Source organism: Lampris incognitus, chromosome 12, assembly GCF_029633865.1.
Source record: "Lampris incognitus isolate fLamInc1 chromosome 12, fLamInc1.hap2, whole genome shotgun sequence".
Lineage (NCBI taxonomy): Eukaryota > Metazoa > Chordata > Actinopteri > Lampriformes > Lampridae > Lampris > Lampris incognitus.
Window position 1 is genome coordinate 17,376,729 of NC_079222.1, and position 22,160 is coordinate 17,398,888.

General features: G+C 42.8%; 2 protein-coding genes across 2 annotated transcripts in view; one reads left to right on the top strand and one right to left on the bottom strand.

The window, feature by feature from the left end:
- The window catches only part of dhx29 (DEAH (Asp-Glu-Ala-His) box polypeptide 29), a 37,942-nt gene extending 36,595 nt beyond the window's left edge, over window positions 1-1,347 (bottom strand). Inside the window, exon 1 of the mRNA XM_056290526.1 lies at window positions 1,053-1,347. Within this exon, the coding sequence (XP_056146501.1) occupies window positions 1,053-1,206 (154 nt within the window). The 5' untranslated portion in view covers window positions 1,207-1,347. The remainder of the gene's footprint in view (window positions 1-1,052) is intronic.
- Window positions 1,348-6,718: 5,371 nt separating this feature from the next.
- mtrex (Mtr4 exosome RNA helicase) overlaps window positions 6,719-22,160 on the top strand; it is a 39,824-nt gene continuing 24,382 nt past the window's right edge. Inside the window, exons 1-15 of the mRNA XM_056290271.1 lie at window positions 6,719-6,816; window positions 7,548-7,670; window positions 8,073-8,139; window positions 8,220-8,282; window positions 8,652-8,764; window positions 8,873-9,047; window positions 10,323-10,413; window positions 10,513-10,637; window positions 10,823-10,921; window positions 13,256-13,379; window positions 13,494-13,625; window positions 16,950-17,029; window positions 18,736-18,846; window positions 19,651-19,752; window positions 21,966-22,091. Of these exons, the coding sequence (XP_056146246.1) occupies window positions 6,719-6,816; window positions 7,548-7,670; window positions 8,073-8,139; window positions 8,220-8,282; window positions 8,652-8,764; window positions 8,873-9,047; window positions 10,323-10,413; window positions 10,513-10,637; window positions 10,823-10,921; window positions 13,256-13,379; window positions 13,494-13,625; window positions 16,950-17,029; window positions 18,736-18,846; window positions 19,651-19,752; window positions 21,966-22,091 (1,629 nt within the window). The remainder of the gene's footprint in view (window positions 6,817-7,547; window positions 7,671-8,072; window positions 8,140-8,219; window positions 8,283-8,651; window positions 8,765-8,872; window positions 9,048-10,322; window positions 10,414-10,512; window positions 10,638-10,822; window positions 10,922-13,255; window positions 13,380-13,493; window positions 13,626-16,949; window positions 17,030-18,735; window positions 18,847-19,650; window positions 19,753-21,965; window positions 22,092-22,160) is intronic.

Below are 22,160 nucleotides of genomic sequence, written 5' to 3' on the forward strand. Positions count from 1 at the left end.
TATCCAAACCGCTTATCCTGCTCTCAGGGTCGCGGGGATGCTGGAGCCTATCCCAGCAGTAATTGGGCGGCAGGCGGGGAGACACCCTGGACAGGCCGCCAGGCCATCACAGGGCTAAAATGCTATGTGGCAAGGCAAGGCAAACTTATTTGTATAGCACATTTCAGCAGCAAGCCAATTCAAAGTGCTTTACATAAAACATAAAAGGCATTAAGAGAAGCAACATAAGGCAATAAAAAATGGGGGGGACCAATAAAAAGAGAGTAAAAGTTACAGTGCAGTGTAAGATGAAAATCAAAAGCTTCGAGTTTTATTTAATAAAAGGCAGAAAGTCTTCAGCCTAGAATTTAAAAGAACTGAGAGTTGCAGCAGACCTGCAGTTTTCAGGGAGTTTGTTCCAGATATATGTGGTGTATAAAAACTGAAAGCTGCCTCTCCATGTTTAGTTTTGACTCTGGGGCCAGAAAGCAAGACCTGTCCCAGACGATCTGAGCGGTCCAGATGGTTCATAGTCTAGCAGTAGATCATAAATGTATTTTGGCCTTAAACCATCCAGTGCTTTATAAACCAAAAGCAGAGTTTTAAAATCAATTCTATGAAGAAATAAGAGATAATGATCGGAGACAGACTAGGGTAAAACAGACAAGACAGGGTCATTTGAGACTCAAATAGGTGAGGAAGCAATGGCAGATGAGAGCTGGGTGTACCGGGAATGGTGGACATGGCAGAAACTTATTGAAAAGTTATATTTTTACATTAGGATGGAAGCTAATGAGTGATTTTAGTGTCCTGGCCAGGGTGACAGTTACAAGCTGTTTTGCAGAAAATAAAATACACATATAAAACACGCAATAAAAACCATTTACTGCCCCACAATATTTAAAAAAAAACAAAACAAAACCGCAATGCTGCACTGTGCCGACTGTGTTCAACGTTACCGAACAAGACGTTTGCATTGACTCGTAACTGGGTCACTGAAGCACAGGGCGGCAAGAGAATCGAAACCCACAAAAACAATTTGAGATTAGCAAAGCAGCGATAGCAAAAGTTACCCTTCGGTTTACTCTCTTTCAAGGGCTTAGCTGGCTTGTTCTGCGTCTGTTTCTTTCCGACACTCGGGTCCTCAGCCACGCCGTTTCCTACCGCTGCAGTTGCCGGTGAACCCGAAGCACCAGCCCCCGCTGACTTCTTCTTTTTCCCACCCATCAAGTCCCCAGAAACTCCCCAAAAAGTGGCACTACAACTATTGATGACCGTAAATCATTGCTGTTGCTGAAGGCTACAAAGGATAAACACCACACACAGACGACATACAGCCCAGGGTAGAGCGCTAACGTGTCTAAGGGAGCTTTGGACTACACGGCCGCCGTAGCGGAAGTGATTCCTCCAACTCTGTGATGCTTTATGGGAATTTGAGTCATAGCTGAAATACTTGGGATAAATTTGTACATGGGATTGTATGTGATTGGGAACAAGTGCTGCACGATTAATCTAATCGCAATGGCGATGTTAGTCTGTGCAATTTAAAAGTGAAAAAGGCTGCGCTTTCATTAAATAATAAAATTGTGGCGGACACTAGGGGCTATGCCTCTCACCCAGCAGGCTTGTGAGCTGGGGGCGTGGTTTACGCTCCCGGGCTCGCCGGTGCAGGGTTGTTCCCGCTGCAGTTGGTTTTTGGAGTTGAGGAATAAACATCAAACTCGCCTTGGTCTCCTGTGTTTTTCCTCATTCCTGCCACAAAATGTGCGTTTGTGAACATTGTTTGTGTGCAGTCTGCGTAGCTACGCCCAAAGAAAATCAGCACTGGCGCTCCACGGGGATCTGTGCTGTCCCCTATACTCCTCTTCCTCTACACAAATAACTGCACCTCAGGTGAACACTTGAACACCATCGTTGGCCTTATCCGGGATGGTGATGAGCAGTGGCGCCCCCAGAAATTTTTCATAGGGGTGGCCAAATGGGGCCAATGAAAATCTCGGGGTGGCACACCAAAACCAAAAGCCACGACTGAATTTCAGGAATTCTATTATGCTGTTGTAGTATACTGTATAGGCTAGTAGAAAACTGTCAATATGAGAGTTAAGGAATCGCATACTGAAATACACTGCTCAAAAAAATAAAGGGAACACATAAGCAATGCAATGTAGCTCCAAGTCAATCACACTTTTGAGATATCAACCTGTCCAGTTAGGAAGCAACACTGATTTGTGAATCAATTTCACCTGTTGGTAAATTGTCTAATTTCCACCAGGTGGAAATTAGACAATTTGCAAGACAACCCCTATAAAAGGAATGGATTTGCAGGTGGTGGCCACAGACCATTTGCCTGTCCTCATCTTTTCTGGCCGATCTTTGGTTAGTTTTTCATTTTGCTAGAGCCCTCACCACTAGAGGTGGCATGAGGCGGTATCTGCAACCTACAGAAGTTGCTCAGGTAGTGCAGCTCATCCAGGATGGCACATCAATGCGTGCTGTGGCAAGAAGATTTGATGTGTCTCCCAGCACAGTGTCCAGAGCATGGAGGAAGTACCAGGAGACAGGCCAGTACACCAGGAGACGTGGAGGGGGCCGCAGGAGGACAACAACCCCGCAGCAGGACCGCTATCTGGTCCTTTGTGCAAGGAGGAACAGGAGGAGCCCTACAAAACGACCTTCAACAGGCCACTAATGTGCAGGTTTCTGCTCAAACAGTGAGAAACAGAATGCATGAGGATGGTATGAGGGCCCGACGTCCACAATTGGGGCCTGTGCTCACAGCCCAACACCGTGCAGCCCGATTGACCTTTGCCAGAGAACATCTTGGTTGGCAGATTCGCCATTGGCGCCCTGTGCTCTTCACAGATGAGAGCAGGTTCACACTGAACACATGTGACAGACGTGAGAGAGTCTGGAGACGCTGTTGAGAACGTTCTGCTGCCTGCAACATCCTCCAGCATGACCGGTTTGGCGGTGGGTCAGTGATGGTCTGGGGAGGCATATCCTTGGAGGGCCGCACAGACCTCTACGTGCTAGCCAGAGGTACCATGACTGCCATTAGGTACCGGGATGAGATCCTCAGACCCATTGTCAGACCATATGCTGGTGCAGTGGGCCCTGGGTTCCTGCACATGCATGACAATGCTCGTCCTCATGTGGCCAGAGTGTGTCAGTAGTTCCTGTATGTCGAGGGCATTGATGCTATGGACTGGCCTGCACGTTCCCCAGACCTGAATCCAATCGAGCACCTCTGGGACATCATGTCTCGTACCATCTGCCAACGCGATGTCGCACCACAGACTGTCCAGGAGTTGACCGATGCCCTGATCCAGGTCTGGGAGGAGATCCCTCAGGAGACCATCCGTCGTCTCATCAGGAGCATGCCCAGACGTTGTAGGGAGTGCATACAGGCACGTGGAGGCCACACACACTACTGAGCCTCATTTTGAATCGTCTTGAAGAATTCCCACAGAAGTTGGATCAGCCTATGTTCTCATTTTCCACTTTGATTTTGAGTAAGATTCTGAATCCAGACCTGAATGGGCTAATGATTTTGATTTCCATTGATCATTCTTAGGTTATTTTGCTCTAAACACATTCCTCTGTCTAATAAATAAAGATTTTCAGCTGAAATATTTCATTCATCGAGGTCTATATTGTGTTTTTAGGTGTTCCCTTTATTTTTTTGAGCAGTGTACTTTGTTTGTTTTTTTTTTGTTTTTTTACAGTTAATGTTACAAAATATCTGATGAGTATAGACTAATGCCGGTACAGTTAACATTTTGAGTTCCACAACAATTCTGTTTTAACGTGTTATGAATGTGTATATATTGTAACGTGTTAGACGATTTATTGTTATATTGTATATGTGCGATGCAGTGACGGATGATCAAAAGCAGCTGGCTGCCTGGCTATGCATTTGTTATTTTCTTTGATATGAATTATTATGAAAAATATACATTATTGATTTAAATGAACAGCACCTAATGTAAACTATCAGATAGAAGCATATTATGCACAATCAGAAGCATATTCTGCATATGTGACTCATGGCTGGGGGGGCAGCGGGGGGGGCAGGGATAGTATCAGGGTGGCCGTGGCCACCCCTGGCCACCTCTTGGGGGCGCCACTGGTGACGAGTCTGCTTAAAGACGGGAGGTTGATCAGCTGGCCCTCTGGTGCGGCCATAACAACCTGGAGCTGAACACGCTCAAAACAGTGGAGATGACAGTGGACTTCAGGGGGAGCCCCCCAACACAGCCCCCCCCCTCACCATACTCAACAGCGTGGTGTCTATGGTGAAAACCTACAGATTTCTGGGTTCCACTATCTCCCAGGGCCTAAGCATCCAACATAGACACAAACATCAAAAAGGCCCAGCAGAGGATGTGCTTTCTCTGCCAGCTCAAGAAATTCAACCTGTCTCAGGAACTGCTGATTCAGGAATAATCCACTCTGTTCTCTGCACATCCATCACTGCCTGATTTGGCTCGACCACCAAACAAAACAGGGACAGACTACAATGGACAGTTAAGTCTGCAGAGAAAATCATGGGTGCCAACCTGCCCTCCATTCAGGACTTATACCTCCAGACTCAGGAAACAGGCAGGCAACATCACTGCAGCGACCCATCACAACCTGGTCACAACCTGTTCCAACTCCTCCCCTCTGGTAGGCGCTACATAGCACTGTATCCTAAAACAACCAGATATAAAAAGTTTCTTTCCGCAGGCTCTCGTTCACATGAACGCTTAACACTGTCAAATAAAGCCTGCCATTTTGTATATACTGTACTGTACATTGTATGTATGTATGCTCTGTCATGTCCGTCTACCTCAGGCATGTATGTAAGTAACCTGCTAACTTTTATTTCAGCATCTCTGATATGTTCTCTGCACCATTGCACTTTATCACCTCTTATTTTGCCCGCATGTCCTCCCTGTGGTGACTAAGTGACCTCTTCAGAGACTGAAACGGTCACTTAGTTGAGTGACGAAACATAACCGCTTTATCCAGATGAACTGATTCAGCCTTCTTTGATTTTCTTACCTGGATTATTGAGCATGCGTCAAGACATCTGTAACTCTAGTTAATGGTCACGGCTATTTGCATTGCATATGAAACCGATCGTTGTTTTCAGTCGTTATGCCACTGTATTGTTTTTAAGGGTGGGGATACCTGCAGTCAGTTGAGACTGAAGAGGTCACTTAGATGAGTGATGAAATGGTATTTCTCTCAATAAACGTTGTGTCCACATGAACTGGTTCAGCTTTCTTGGGTAAGGTTGCAACAAAGGGTGAGGGAAAACGAACGAGGATGGGATTTGGAATAACAATAACGCCTAATAACTTTTATTTGTATATCACTTCTCTAAAACAATGTTACAAAGTGCTTCGCAAAGAAATAAAACAAGACGAGGCAACAATAAGAGTAAGACCAAATAAGTGAGAGGGAAAACAAAAACATTTATAAATAAATGAAAACAAATAGAAAACATTTATAAATGCTTTCATAAAAAGAAAAGTTAGAGACTTGGTTTCTCTTACTTCAACAGGAAGAGAGCTCCATAGTGAGGAGGCTCCGACAGCAAAAGCTCGATCACCCTTTGTGACAGACCGAGACCTGGGAATAACCAGCAGGTCTCCATCTGCGGATCTTAGTGGTCGAGGTGGCCTATACCATGCCAGTAAATCACAGATATATGTAGGAGCAAGACTATTTAGAGCCTTAAAAGTGAGCAATACAAATTTAAAATCAATTTGAAATATGACAGGGATCTAGTGTAGGGAAACAAGCACAGGAGTGATATGGCCATGCATCTTTGTCCAGGAAATGAGCCGAGCAGCGGCCTGTTGTACCAACTGCAGACGGTGGAGGGCGCCCTGGTTGTTACCAGAGTAAGGTGCGTTGCAAAAGTAAAGCCGAGAATAGATAAAAGCGTGCACAACTTTTTGCAGATCGGCAATTGATAAAAAATGACCAAATTTTGGAGATTACCTTGAGCTGGAGAAAACACGACTGTACAACATGTTTGATTTGACTAACAAAACAGGGGTTACTATTAATTATTACCACAAGATGGTGGCCCAGTGGTTAGCGCTGTCGCCTCACAGCAAGAAGGTCCTGGGTTCGACCCCCCGGGTTGTCCAACCTTTGGGGGTCATCCCAGATCGTCCCCTGTTTGGAGTTTGCATGTTCTCCCCGTGTCTGTGGTGGGTTTTCTCCAGGTGCTCCGGCTTCCCCTCACCATCAAAAAGACATGCATGTCAGGGACACAGACAGTCCTTCCTGTCCTTCATGTCAGGGACACAGACAGTCCTTCCTGAGCAGTGGGCACGGCGGCTGCCCACTGCTCGCTAGGATGGGTTAAATGCAGAGAGAATGTCCCCCACGGTGATTAATAAAGTAGTTAAAAAAAGATTCATAAGAGCCTGCTGACAGACCGTCAAGATTACTAACAAATCGGCTGTAAGGGATTTTGGGAACAAATGGAGATAAGGTGTGAGAAACACAGAGAGGGGTAATAGATTTTTTTAATATAAATATACCGGATTGTTCGATAGAATGTAGTTTTTTTTAACTCGTGTATTCTAGATCCTGTTCTATATACTCCTGTACGATAGATGGCGGTGTACACCTCAATGTTGGTATTGCAATCTGCCAAAAAAAATTAGAACGAGGAAAAAGAGGGAAACCAAAAGCGTAAAGGAAATAAACAAAGAAGAAGAAGCCGCTTGGCAACATGGCGGACACGTTTGGGGATGGTTTGTTCAGCGTGTTTGACGATGACCAGGCTACTTCTAGTCAAAATCTGCCTTCGTCCGCGGTAGCAGTTATTGGGTAAACGTGTTTTCCTCTTCTGTTTGTCGGATATGATGTACTGGTAGTAGAACAACTCAGAGACTTGTTGAACAAAAAGAATTTTTTTAAAAATTGACCACACACCGAGCGTCATGCGTGCTTTGGGCCAGGCGCTTACCATCAACAATTTGTAAAAGTGTGCTCGGTAGCAAAACATGCAGTAACCTAGCTTGCCCATTGATGGGGGTCATACTTAGTGACTGCTTATTAAAATATTTTGTCGACTCCAGCCGTTGACCTTTGTTGCATATACCCATCGCTCCCTTGTTTCAATCAATCGATCAATCAGTCAGTCAATCAAGTTGTATTTTATATAGCGCTTTTCTAACTGCAACAGTCATTCAAAGTTTCCCGTCTGCCACTTCACTATGCTCTATCCAATAAAGACAAAATGGCCAAAACAATCTTAAATAATATATTGTTTTAATTAACTATGTATATACTCGAACGTTTTCTTTGTCCATAAAGTCTATACTGGATTTGACAAGCTTAATTTAGTGAAGTAGGTGACAGAAAGTTGACTTCAAAACGTTTTCTTTAGCATCAAAGAAGTTTGAATCAGTTCATCTGGATACAACGTTTATTGACAGATACGTTCCATCACTCAACTAAGTGATCTCTTCAGTGTTTCAGCTTTCTTTAGTAGTCAACACTATCCCTTCAGCTGCGGTCAACAACAGTTCTGGATTTCTGTTTCCCCCTTCCACCAGGAACTACACAGGGAAACAACAATGTGACACAGACCCCAGCCTATCTGAGAGGGGTAAAAAGAAATTAGACTACGATGGAACAGAGGAGATGCCGCTTACGAAAAAAGCCCGACAGGAAATTAAGTAAGACCATATCCCAATGTCAGCATGGGATGCTTTATGCTCTGTTGATTTTGTGATGGTTAGGGTTAGTGTTTGATATTTTTATGCTAGTTATATGTGTGGCCTGTTCTGCTTCATCATTTTTGAAGTTACATTACATTACAGTCATTTAGCCGACGCTTTTATTCAAAGCGATTTACAATAAGTGCATTTAATGTAGGAAATCAGGAGAACTGCTAATCATCAGAGGTCATAAGTGCATCTAAACAAGCATTTAAGAGCAAAACCAGTGCTAAAGTAAAAGTGCAAGAAAGATTTTTTTTTCAATGAGTGAAAACAATAAGTGCTAAGAACAAGTAACAGGGTAGTAGTTCTTAAAGAGGTGAGTTGACGTATAGCTAACAAGATTATTGTTTACTTTAGTCTTGCAGACTTTATGCCCCAAGTGAAGGTGGAGCAGGTTGAGACATTGGAAGGATGCACACATGAGGTGAAGAAAACATTAAACTTCATAACTTTTGATTATTATTTAATATGAGCACATTGGTTGACTGCTGTCCTTCTGAACAGGTTGTTCTGCCTACCAGTGAGAACTACGTGCCACTTAAACCTAGACAGGGGAAAGCAGCCAAGGTACAATGGGCCTTCACAAAGTAAAGTTATCTGGTTGAATGAAACTAATCTGTGAAAATAAGTAAAATGATTTTCAAATACAATTTTAGAGCTAATGCAAAATGTTCGCTGTTTAACACACAATTTTAATTTTTTTCTTATGTGTTCAGAATCATTTATTAAAATGAATAGAATACTTTAGATGTCAACATTTGTGTCAAAATGAATAAGTTTCTTGATTGGAAAGCACTTGTATAATCATACATATTACTTTCCTTTAGCTGACCCTAATGCTTTGAGACGAATCACTTTGTGAACACTCTTCTGGTGGGCTTAAGTGTGAAGGTGGGATTTTTCACTTGTTTTAAATCTGATTTCTCTTTGTGACAGGAATACCCATTTGTTCTTGACCCGTTCCAGCGTGAAGCAATCTTATGTCTTGACAACAACCAGTCAGTGCTTGTGTCTGCACACACCTCTTCTGGTAAAACTGTCTGTGCTGAGTGAGTGTTGTCCATACACAGACAAATGTAACCACACTTTTTTTTTGGCTTACTACTTTTTATTATTGGTCAATGTACATAATCTACTGCTGTCTTCTAATCTTTCAGGTATGCCATAGCACTGGCCTTGAGGGAGAAGCAAAGAGTGATCTTTACCAGCCCCATTAAGGCCTTATCCAACCAGAAGTACAGAGAGATGTATGAAGAGTTCCAGGATGTAGGACTGATGACTGGTGATGTCACTATCAACCCTAATGCCTCCTGCCTTGTAATGACCACAGAGGTAACTCAAGTTTCAAGTTTTTGAGTTTCTCAAGTAAGTCTGCATGTACAAGGAATTTGATTTGGTGGTATGCTAACATAACCTTACATAGTGCATTGTGAATCCATTTTAATCCACTGTGAAAGTAGTAATACTAATGTGAATATATCCTAAAAAGGTAATCTAGTTTATCCCGGAATTTCAACTGGGAGTAAAATGGCTTAACTATGTCTTGGCACAACAGGGTCATTTTTAAAGGGAACAGTAAAGAAATGGTCAACATAAATAGATAAAAACAAAGTTTATGGGGGCGTCCGGGTAGTGTAGCGGTCTATTCCATTGCCTACCAGCATGGGGATCGCTGGTTCAAATACCTGTGTTACCTCCGGCTTGGTTGGGCGTCCTTACAGACACAATTGGCCATGTCTGCGTGTGGGAAGCCGGATGTGGGTATGTGTCCTGGTCACTGCACTAGCGCCTCCTCTGGTCGGTCAGGGCACCTATTCAGGAGCGAGGGGGAACTGAGGGAAATAGTGTGAGCCTTCCACACTCCACATGTATTGGAGGAGACGTGGTAGTCTGCAGCCCTCCCCGGATCAGCAGAGGGGGTGGAGCAGCGACCGGAACAGCTCGGAAGAGTGGGGTAATTGGCCAAGTACAATTGGGAGAAAAAGGGGAGAACCCCCCCAAACCCCCCCCCAAAAACAGTTTATGGGGGCGTCACCTGGTAGAGTTAGCCCCCGGGAGGCCGTACCACAGAAGCAGCGGCCTTGGTTCAAATCTGGCCCTTTGATGCATATTGTATCGCTTTGTCATGTTGTCAAGTCCAGACACTCACATGACTATAGGCACAGCCATGCAGATGGATAGCCAGGTCCTGGTATTGAAACTAGTGCGGGTGAAATTTGTTTAGGAACAGATAAGCAGACTCAAAATTAAAATGTCTTAATGATTCCATTAGTAATTTAATAACTTGGAATCGGTTCACAATGCCAAACCCTAGGTCTGGGCTGGGTCCGAATTGACTTGTCGTTCGGTCCGGGCTTTGGGAAGTCCTGATCTATTCCTTTTAAACTCCTTCACATAGCAGAAACTGGTGAGTTGTACTTGACCAGAAACCAGTAAAACAGTATCTTTCAAACTCTTATATTTAAAATTAAAAATCACTGTTTTGCAACAAATTACACTATTTACACATTTTTTGTGGTGAACATGTAGTTTAGTTTATTTTTAGCTGAGGTGTTGAAGCTGGGTTGTGAACTTTGGGTTTTACCTGGTGTCTTGCTCTTGTTCCAGATCCTCAGGAGCATGTTGTACAGAGGTTCTGAAATCATGAGAGAAGTGGCATGGGTCATCTTTGATGAGATCCATTACATGAGAGATGCAGGTGAATAAAGAATGAAAACATAAATGCATTGCTGATTGCCACTGCTGATAGGAGAAGGGTTAATAATAATTTTGAAATTGTTTTATTTCTGTGTTTCAGAGCGTGGTGTTGTGTGGGAAGAGACCATCATCCTACTTCCTGACAATGTGCACTATGTATTCCTGTCAGCAACCATCCCTAATGCTAAACAGTTTGCTGAGTGGATCTGCCACCTCCACAAACAGGTGGGTTGAGTTCTGGTGGAACTCTTTAGTTCCTAAAGCTTCAAAGCCACCAGAACTCTTTATTTCCGGCGGAACTCTTTAGTTCCTTAAGCTTCAAAGATATATGCTGTGAGATTGTTAATTAAGGTTATTTTTCAAATTTTTCCATCAATAATGCATTCATTCTGTTTCATATCTCACTGCAGCCCTGTCATGTGGTGTACACAGAGTACCGTCCTACTCCTCTTCAACACTACATCTTTCCAGCAGGGGGCGATGGACTCCATCTAGTTGTAGATGAGAACGTAAGGACTTCCACAAGCAACTGTCACTGATCTGTATGGGTAGTATATGAATGAAAGTTTAGTGAAAGATAGAATAGAGAGTAAATTATAATCAAAATGCTTTCCTTCATAGGGGTGACCATGTTAACTTTGCTATCAACAATATGTCCACTGTTTGATAGGGTGTCTTTATTTTAACAGAGGTTGGATTTTATACCTCTGGCATCCAAAGGAGTTGAATCAAGTGCAACTGGACTTGGTATATATCCGTGAAGACGTTTCGCCTCTCATCCAAGAGGCTTCCTCAGTTCGTGCCTTTCTGACTAGACCAAGCTAGTCTGACTGGCTGGTGATAAGACTCTTAATTTATCCTCTAGGAGTCATTGCAGAGCTGGCTCTTTGTGATCCGATGTTTACCAATGCCTGTCGCTAACAGAGCCATAGATATGAGTGGCTCTTTTGTGTACCGATGTTTGGCTGCGCCCGCCATTATCGGAGCTATTGATATGCGTGACTCTTGTGCTCCAATGTCCAGCCGCGCCTGTCGCCATCGGAGCTATTGATTTGCATTTGTTTAGCAGCGATGGTCGTTGGGGGTGTAAGTTTCGACTTCATTATTCAGTGGTCATGAGAGTTGTTGGCTGTTGTTCTTGGAGGCTAGGCTTCTTGAGTCGCTGGGTAGAGATGAAAGGACGGCATTGTAAGTGGGAGATAGGTGGTGTCGCAGACCTCCTCCTCTGTTGAGGGATGGTTTTTCCAGTTTCGCATAGATGGCTTCCTTCACCCCTCTTTCAAACCATCTATCTTCTCTGTCCAAATGTGTACGTTGCTGTCCTTGAAGGAGTGTGTCTTCTCCTTTAGGTGTAGATAGACTGCTGAGTCTTGTCCTGAGGAGTTTAGCCTTCTGTGTTGGGCCATCCGTTTGTGTAGTGGTTGTTTGGTTTCTCCTATGTATAGGTCAGTGCAATCCTCATTGCATTGTACAGCATACACCAGATTGCTTTTTTGGGTGTGTGGTACAGTCTTTGGGATGAACCAGTCTTTGTTGGAGTGTGTTGCTGGGTTTGAAGTATACTGTGATGCGGTGTTTGTTAAAAATTCTCCTGAGTTTCTCGGAGACCCCAGAAACATACGGGATGACTGTGCTATTCCTTCTGTTCCTTTTCTCCTCGTCGCTCACCTGGTTGGTCTTTTTGGAACGTGGTGCAGTTTTTACAAAGGTCCAACTGGGGTAGCCGCAGGTTTTTAAAGCTCCCCTCAGGTGTTTGTGTTCTTCTCGTTGGGCCTGAGTGCTGCTGGGCACATTGTCAGCTCTGTGTTGCAAAGTTCTGATGACGCTCAGTTTGTGTTCCAGTGGGTGGTGTGAGTCGAAAAGTAGATATTGGTCTGTGTGTGTAGGTTTCCTTTAAACCCCAATGTGGAGGCTCCTGTCTTCCCCAATGTGGACGTCACATTCCAAGAAGGGCAAACTGTTGTTCTTTACGTCTTCCCTTGTAAACTTAATGTGCTTGTCCACTGAGTTGATGTGTTTGGTAAACACTTGCACCTCTTGTGTTTGGATTTTGACCCATGTGTCGTCCACATATCTGAACCAGTGGCTCGGAGGTGTTCCTCTGAAGGAGTTCATGGCCCTGTGTTCTACCTCTTCCATATATAAGTTGGCCACAATGGGCGATACTGGTGAGCCCATTGCACAGCCGTGTTTCTGTCTGTAAAAACTGGCCCCTGAATCGGAAATATGTAGTGTTCAGGCAAAGGTCCAGTAGTTGGCAAATCTGGTCTGGGCTGAGGTTGGTCCTATTGTGGAGAGTGTCGTCCCGTAGCAAATGTTGCCTCACAGTTTCCAAAGCCTCCATAGTTGGGATGCAGGTGAATAACGAGGTCACGTCGTAGGATATCTCATATCTATGGCCACTCATATCTATGGCTCTGGTAGCGACGGGCGTTGGTAAACATCGGATCACAAAGAGCCACACATATCAATAGCTCTGACAACGACTCCTAGAGGATAAATTCTGAGTTTCATCACCAGCCAGTCAGACTAGCTTGGTCTAGTCAGAAAGGCACGAACTGAGGAAGCCTCTTGGATGAGAGGCGAAACGTCTTCACGGATATATACCAAGTCCAGTTGCACTTGATTCAACTCCTTTGGATAACCATAACCTGGATGAATGAGAACATTCACAGACATACCTCTGGCATGTCACTTTTCATATGCCGTCTGTAATTTTGAGGTATCCTGGTTCTCTTGTCTCTAACCTAATTGTTTAGATGTATCCAGTTGTGACCAGTCTTCACATTTCAGGTGTGTGTAATATCTTATATCTAATGGTGCTTTTGCATGCTGATGTCCAGGGAGACTTCAGAGAGGACAACTTCAATACAGCTATGGAGGTGCTCAGAAATGCCACTGGCCCTAGCACTAGTAGTGGACCTGGGGGCAAGTTAAACAATAGAGGACGACAATTTGGAACTAAAGGTGTGTTTTGTCCATTGGTTGTTTTGTGTTTGAATAGTCATTTATATAAACGTCTCAATTTCTATTTTTATGACAAATGTATATGTTTGCAAATGTGCATTGTTATCTCCACAGGGCCATCCAGCGTGTTCAAGATAGTGAAGATGATCATGGAGAGAAACTTTCAGCCTGTGATTATTTTCAGCTTCAGCAAGAAGGAGTGTGAAGCCTATGCTTTGCAGGTGTCCAAACTGGACTTCAACAGTGGTATGTGCAAATTGTTTGTGTGTGTGTTGGTAACATGTTAGGTCATGTGGTCAGTTGTGGGATTAATCCATGTAGGAGTGTCATCGCAGTACTCAGGATTGTTCTTTAAGGATTTAGTTGGGATATAGAGCTGGTCATTTTGTGAAATACTCTTGCCTGTTACAAGGTTTATGCCTGACCATGAACCAGTTGCTCAGCGGTGGCCAATATTTACTTCCTTATTTTTTATGTGGCTAAAGGCTCCTACCAGTGCTTCTTTTCCACCAACCACAGAAAAAAAGTTATTGTTCAGAAATATGTAAGCATGAAAGAAATCAAATTGAATTTCTTATGGAGCATGAATTCTGGATATGACTTGGAGGCCTTTTTTTCCTCCAAGTCACATGGTTCTAAATGTGATGATTTTGGGTACATGTCCAAGATAGGTATATAAAAGAATTTGGGAACACATTTGGAAGTGTCCTTTCTGTTGCTTCTTTTTTGTCAATAGTAAAGAAAATAATTTCTGGACATATCTTATAGAAAACTGATGAAATCGTTTTTATCCCAGAAACCGCTAACTCCAGTAAAAAAAAAAAAAAAATCTGTGTTGAGAGGAATGGCACAAAAATATCCAACTAGGTTTGAAAGATTTGTAGAGAAAGAAAACATTTGCCAGAAAAGATTTAAAAGATTTTTCAGATGAGTTGAAATATTGCATAACTCATTTGTCTCAGTCGGGTTGATTTTTGGATGATCTTATCACACGCTGTAGTCTGTGTGTTGTTTATTTTGTCTATTTAGCCTCATCATTTCTTCCAAAGTTATCCTGTGGTCAACTGAGAGGCTTTCTGCAGTTGGCTAATACAGCTCACAGATGCCATTGCTCATCATATTCTTGTAATAGATAAGAATGACCTTGCTTCCCCTCCAAATTATGCAACTTAAAAAAAACATCTACTGTTCTGATGTGAGGCTTTTCTGTCCTGTCTAAAAGAGACCAAAAAATGGTAAAGCAGCTCACTAAAATGCAGAGAGAGTTATTGACTAGGGGTGGTGTGTGATTCAGCTCCCCTCAAAATGCCATGAATACAGCTTATGCCAGTGCAGCCATTCTGTGCTGTTTGGTTCAGTGAATAAGTGACAAGATGCTTTATGAAGTAGGATCTATCCATGCTGCCTGATGTTACTACACCGTATTGGACTTGGGCAGTATCCATCTGCCTCAGGCTTTTCTCAGTGAAGTGTCTCTGAGGATGTGTGGTAATTGGTGAGCCATGCTCCTTCCATCTTGCTCTGCTCCTTTTGCGTTCTGACTTGTTTATAAATAAGATACTTTGGTTTTGTACCCAGCAATGACATCTCTCATACCTGCTGTATGCACTTCAAAAGCTATCAGCCTTGCGAGTTCTTTAGTCTTGAATTGTCTTTAGTCATGAAAAAAATATTTTCTAAAGAAATTAAAAAATTAGAAAAACCTGAGCTGAGATTGTTCAACATTTTTTACAACCAAGTTTCACCTGTTTGGGGAATTTTTTTTTTAGATAAGGGACATGTTTAATAAGGCTTCAATAGTACCAGTGTCACCTGGTACAAAAAAGGTTCATTTACCCTGGCAGCAAGTGGAAGTGTTACTTGAAAGGCATGTCTTGATGCATGCTCAATAATCCAGGTAAGAAAATCAAAGAAGGTTGAATCAGTTCATCTGGATACAATGTTTATTTACAGATACGTTTCATCACTCAACTAAGTGACATCCCACCCCTTATAAACAATACAGTTGCATAATGACCGGTTTTGATCGTTATAAAACAGTATTGCACTGTATTGTTTATAAGGGGTGGGGTGTCACTTAGTTGAGTGATGAAACATATTTGTCAATAAACATTGTGTCCGGATGAACTGATTCAACCTTCTTTGATACTTGAAAGGCACTTTTTTTTTATTCCAGTTTAAAATAAACAAACTTACTCAATTCCTGAACATCTGATTTAAGATTGATATATTGCATTGTAGAGCCAGCCATCTAAGTTTTGTCAAAGTTAGGCCATTTAACAGTTGAAATTGACCCATAATTATCCTTGCAAAGCCAAATAATTGGCACTGGGTTGAAAAAAAAAATGCATGGGTGTCAATGAGAGATGTGTCACTTCTTAAAAATGACTTATTTGAGGCATTTCTTCTGGTCATTGTCAGTATGGGGAGGAAGTAAAATGGCTAACCACAAACTAGCTCCAATTTTCTCCCAAATCTACATCCAAACCACAAGCTGCATTTGCCCTCTCAACCTCTTTTTATGGAAATATCAAAGGATTTGGGTTTTTTTTAATGGTAACTCAGAGGCATGTAATTGTTAATATTGTTTTCTTAATTTATCTTTCTAACAAACTAATTACTTCAGTTCTCAATGCACAAGTACATCTTAGTTATACAGCTTTGTGCAAAGCCACACTGCTGTTGTATGTATTTATAGGCAGGTTGTTATGGAATGAAGTTCCTCAGTCTGTCTGCAGGGTCTTGGTGAAGAGAGAGAGCCACGTGGCTCTCCTGTTTTCCCCTCAGCCACCCCCTCCTCTTCTTCTCCCTTCTGTCTTTCTTCTCTTTCTTCCGTCCATCCATACCCCTCACGATTTCTCTGCTGTGTGCAGCAAATATTCTCTCTCACTCACTCGCTCACTCACTCACTCGCTGACTGATACAAGGTCTGTCACAAACACTCTACCCTCTTAATACATTCTGTGACACATGCTACTTTCTAGGCAGTGTTTGTGGAAGGGTAGCACTTCTTCAGTCTTAAGGGACTGACTGATGCCAAGGCCCAGACCTGCAGGCAGAGTGCAGATGATCTGTATTGCAGAACTGTAGCATCAGACAGGCAGATGAGACAAAGACAGATGAGCATAGATTCAGATTGCCTATTCATGTCTCTGAGCTACAGGAGTCACATGATTGCAAATCTATCTTGAGACTATCTTGCTTAGCTCTGTGGTTGTGTTGCTTTTTGCCATGGTTATTTTAGCTCAAGTACTGATGTTTCTGTTCCTCAGGAGTCTTCATTGGATGTCTGCTCTTTCTGTGTTAAATGTCTGATACATGGTGGAAAGTTGGTGTTGTGTGTCTGTTTTGCTTTTGTCAGATTGGTTTACAGCAGCCATTGCCACCCCAGGCTTATGTAGGTCCAAGCCAATTGTTTGTTAGGATCAACACACTGGTTCAGGAATTGTGTGTAATATGACTAGTTGAGATGAAATATTGTGTGGCTTAGTGGAAAAGTTGTTCAAATTTATTAACTCTAAAAATGCTGGTGTCAAGCCTTGTATTTGTTTCTGTATTTGTCCATTCCAGATGAGGAAAAAGGTTTGGTGGAGGAAGTTTTCAACAATGCAGTCGACTGTCTTTCAGACGAAGATAAGAAACTACCTCAGGTCGGAAGAATTTCTCTTCTCTCACATGCAAACATGCACTCCAATAAACCAGCTGATGTGTTTATATCCACACCCATTCACAACTTCAGACAGCAGCATTCAACCTGCCTCTGGCGTCTTGTAACCATGAGAAGAATCACTTCCTCATTTCCTTCAGTGTCGCCATGTTCTGAGGCTAGACGGTCTAAGAGTCTCCATGGAACTGGTACACACATGCCACATAAAGTTAACCCAGGCTCAGCACTGGGCTCCTGTCATGTGGTCTTGCTGTGTTCAATCATTCAATGAAAACTGGCCCTGCTGAAGTAATGGTTGTAAGTATGGCTGTGAATCAATATTCCAAATTCCAATATATAATTGAATTGGGGAAAAAAAGACATTCGATTGTGAAAATTAATATTTGTTTGTGGAAAAAAAAAGTAGCACTACCGCAGCCTTGCATCACGAGGGCCTTGGTTGCTACACTGAGTACGCAACATGACGGACAGGATTCACACAACATCACTTTCACTGGTTGAAAATGAAATTTAGGTCAAGCTGAAATGAGCGAATAATTGAACAACAACTATGTGGTAAAGATGGCAGAGAGTTCACAACCCAACTCGGATGCAGAGAGAGCGATTTTTCACTCCGAACAATCTAAAAAGCCCCGTTTGGGAACACTTAGAATTTTGGTCAGAAAACAGAAAAATTGTGGAACCTATGGTCTTTAAATGAAATTTTATGGTATGGGACATTATTTTATTTGTTTATTTTGTAATGTGTAGGTATGTAGATCTTTTAAAATACATGTTTGTGGGCGTCCGGGTGGCATGGTGGTCTATTCCGTTGCCTACCAACATGGGGATCGGCGGTTCGAATCCCCGCGTTACCTCCGGCTTGGTGGGGCATCCCTACAAACACAATTGGCCGTGTCTGCGGGTGGGAAGCCGGATGTGGGTATGTGTCCTGGTCACTACACTACCGCCTCCTCTGGTCGGTCAGGGTGCCTGTTCAGGGGGGAGGGGGAACTGGGGAGAATAGCATGATCCTCCCATGCGCTACGTCCCCCTGGCGAAACTCCTCACTGTCAAGTGAAAAGAAGCGGCTGGCAACTCCATGTGTATCGGAGGAGGCATGTGGTAGTCTGCAGCCCTCCCTGGCTCAGCAGAGGGGGTGGAGCAGAGATTGGGACGGCTCGGAAGAGTGGGGTAATTGGCCGGATACAATTGGGGAGAAAAAGGGGGAAAGAAATACATGCTTATGTTGAAATAAATATACCTATACAAGTAGTTATGTCTCTCGTTGTATTGGTTTGCCCTCTTACGGACATAATGCGCAAAAATATATTCAAATGGTTTTTTTTTTTTATAGAAGGAATTGAGTGTCATTTTTGGTCAATTTTGACAGCCCTAGTTGTTAGTAGGTAGACACACAGCTATAAATAGCCAGCCAAATCCAGCCATAAATTTCCCTTATCTTAAATGGCAAGATGCCTCAGTTTATACATGCCCCCCCCCCAAAAAAAGGCACCAGAAATGTCTGCCCTTTCTCTTCCTGATTATATAAATCCAGGCATCTCTGCTTTGTTAGACAAGCCTCAACTAAAAGGTTTGTCAGAAGCTACACAGTGTGTTTGGGAGAGTGTTCTTGTATATGAAGTAAACACATGAAAACAATAACAGAACTACTAAGCCTTCTTACTTCCTCGTGTGTCTTTTGTCCAGGTGGAGCATGTGCTGCCACTTCTAAAAAGGGGTATAGGTATCCACCACGGAGGCCTATTGCCCATACTGAAGGAAACCATAGAGATCCTTTTCTCTGAAGGCCTACTCAAGGTAGGATTATCACAGGATGTTACTTTAAAACTGCCCCTAAACAAATGATTTAGCATTTTCCCAGCCTAATAAAGGCAACACAGTCATGGTTGGAAATGGTCATTGATGAGGGATTTTTGTATTTTTAAGTGATGAGTGGATTTGTAAATGGCCATTATGTCGCCTGGTACTCAGTGAATTAGTATCTTGTGGTCAGAACTAAACCCCATAGATCCATTTTATTGCTATGGGAATTGTTTTTAAGAACTTTTAATAACTTGACCTTAGGTGCATAATTTACTACTTTTTACAGCAAGTTATGATAACTCAGTCCTATCTGGTGTCTTAATAAAAATATACAAAACTGCAGCTAGCTGAAGAGAAATTAACATTCTCTCTCATTTTTGCATGGAAGTAAGAGGGTTTCAATTGACATTAAAATGCTGAACAGTTATCTCATTTTCATAAATGTAGTGCTAGTTGCTGCTAGAGGCAACTAGGCAAAATGAATCCTTAGGCACAGTAAACTGGTAGTTTGTTTTGTTGCTGTCTCGCCGTATCAACAGTGTAACCATAGAAAGAACATGCTGCTTTTTAGCTTTGATATAATACACAATGCACAAATGGCATATTTTTAGAAACATTTCCAAGAAGTCATCTTGAGAATTGATGAGGATCTTATTGATAAGCCGAACTGGCACTGACTCAGTGTAACACGTGATATGATTGATCAAGCTGAGTTGATCAAATGAGATATTGTGAAGCCTTCAAAATAATAAACTGAATTTTAAGACGTTGTCTGAATAATGGGCACTACTCCTCCAGGCACTGTTTGCCACAGAGACGTTTGCAATGGGAATCAACATGCCAGCACGCACTGTGCTCTTCACCAGTGCACGCAAGTTTGATGGCAAGAGCTTCCGTTTTGTAAGTTCATGCATACATTTCTTGTTATTTAATCTGAGCCTGAGCCTGCCAATATGTCCCAAATGAATCAACGAAAGTTGAATCAGTTCATCTGAATACGTTTATTGACAGAAACATTTCATCACTCATCTTAGTGACCTCTTCAGTCTAAACTGACTGCAGGTATCCCCACCCTTATAAGCATAATGACCGAAACCAATGATCAATTTCATATGCAAATTACAATGACCATTAGCTAGAATTTCGATGGCCATGTGTACTATTCACAGAGGATTTGGGAATGTTTACAATCACAACATTGTAAGATGGTGACAGATGGTACCCCCCACAGTTCAGGGATGGTCGTTCCCATGTAGATGATTTCTTTGACTCCCCGTACAAACCAGCATTCCTCACCATCAAGGATGTGAACATCCGCATCCTTGAAAGAGTGGCCACTGGCCTATAGATGGGTGTAGTGTTAGCTCTTCTGTGTTGTGCCATCCTCTTGGCCAGCGTCTGTTTAGTTTCCCCAATGTATAGGTCATGGCAATCCTCCTGGCACTTAACAGCGTTTGAAAGCAACTGAGATGCGATGTTTGGAAAATACGCATCTCAACTTTTCCAACACTCCCGCCACATGTGGAATCACTACTGGTTTATGCTTAGGCAGCTGTTGTCCTACTTCTCTCTTCGATTGGCTGGTGTACTGTTTGGGCATCTTCCTGGCTTTGACAAATGCCCAGTTAGGATAACCACACTTGCCCAAGGCCTGTATAATGTGGGATTTCTCCCCTTCCCCAGCTGCTGTGTCAGTTGGGACGTTGTCAGCTCGGTGGTACATCTACTGGAGCACAAACTAGGGGTCATCAGGATGCTATACCATCGAACTGACAACGTCCCCATCTATGTTAAGAGAGAACAACCATCCCTGAACCGAGGTGGGGGTCTAAGAGTACATCTGTCGCCATCTTACAATGCTGTGATTGCAACAATTCCCAAATTCTCTGTGAATAGTACACATGGCCAGTGAAACTCTAGTTAATGATCACGGTAATTTGCATATGAAACTGATCGTTGGTTTTGGTCATTTTGCAACTGTATTGTTTATAAAGGTGGGGATACCTGCAGTCAGTTTAGACTGAAGAGGTCACTAAGATGAGTGATGAAACGTTTCTGTCAATAAACGTATCCTGATGAACTGCTTCAACTTTCTTTGGTGTTCTTATCTAGATTATTGAGCATGGATAGAGACACTATCCCAAATGAAGTTGTCCTCTTGGCACTGACAGGTGGATCAGTTCCCTTATCCTATATTGTTATACTGTCTGCAAGGTGTGAAACCATAAACTGAACTGAGTGCAATTTCAGGGCACCTTGCTGCCTCTTGCTTTGAAGGCTTTATAAGGCTTGGGAGCCAGGCAGCTTATATCATCACAGAAACAGCCACGTATTGTTTATAAGAGCCGGGAGTCATGGATCAAGCTGCTGCCACTTAGAGGGACCCTTCGTCTCGAGTTCATACACACGGACATGCGGCTTCCAGGCACAAACGCACTCATACACCCACCCTCATAAAACACGTACGCGCACAAAATCAGAGCAACACATGCACATGCCCCGACGTGGGGAGAAAGCAAGAAGGAAGCTGGCCTCCAAGAGGTTCATCAGGAACATCTGGTGCCTCTGACAGTGCCAAAGCTCCACGCAGGCACTTAAACTCACTTACACACATTCTCTCATTGCACCATACTCGCATCCAATACACGAGTTGAGCCCAGCATCGAAATCATGATTTTTTTTCTATTTTGTAGCCCAAAGAAGTAGAAGGATTAATCACAGCCATCTGTAATGCAGGAAATTCTATTCAGAGTTCAGCAGCAGTTGTTCCTAGCCTTCTTTATGAGGAAAAAATGGTATCTAGATTATGCTGTCATCTAAAGGCTCAGATATTTAGTTACTGGGCTAATCAGAAATACCCTTCTTTGCAAAACTTTGTGTCCATTTTCAATCACCGATGTCCAACAACACATGAGAAACTTGAATGTCTGTAAAGTAACTGCCCTGCTTTTATCAACTAGTTTAACTATATTATCTAAATAATTCAGTACGGTTGTCGATTATCTGAATTTTGGTCAATCGGCTCTGCAAATACATTGCATTCCAGTGGAAGAAATGCCTCCTGCACAAACTGCTTTTTTTCAGTGTAATTTCTGTGTTTACATGTGGTTTAGATCACATCAGGTGAGTACATCCAGATGTCTGGACGTGCTGGGAGGAGAGGGATGGACGAGAGGGGAATTATTATCTTTATGGTGGATGAGAAGATGAACCCAGCTGTGGGGAAACAGCTGCTCAAGGTATTGTCTGTCGTTCAGTTGTGTGTCACTGTATGTTCACGTAGTGGTGTTATTGATTTAAAAGGAAAA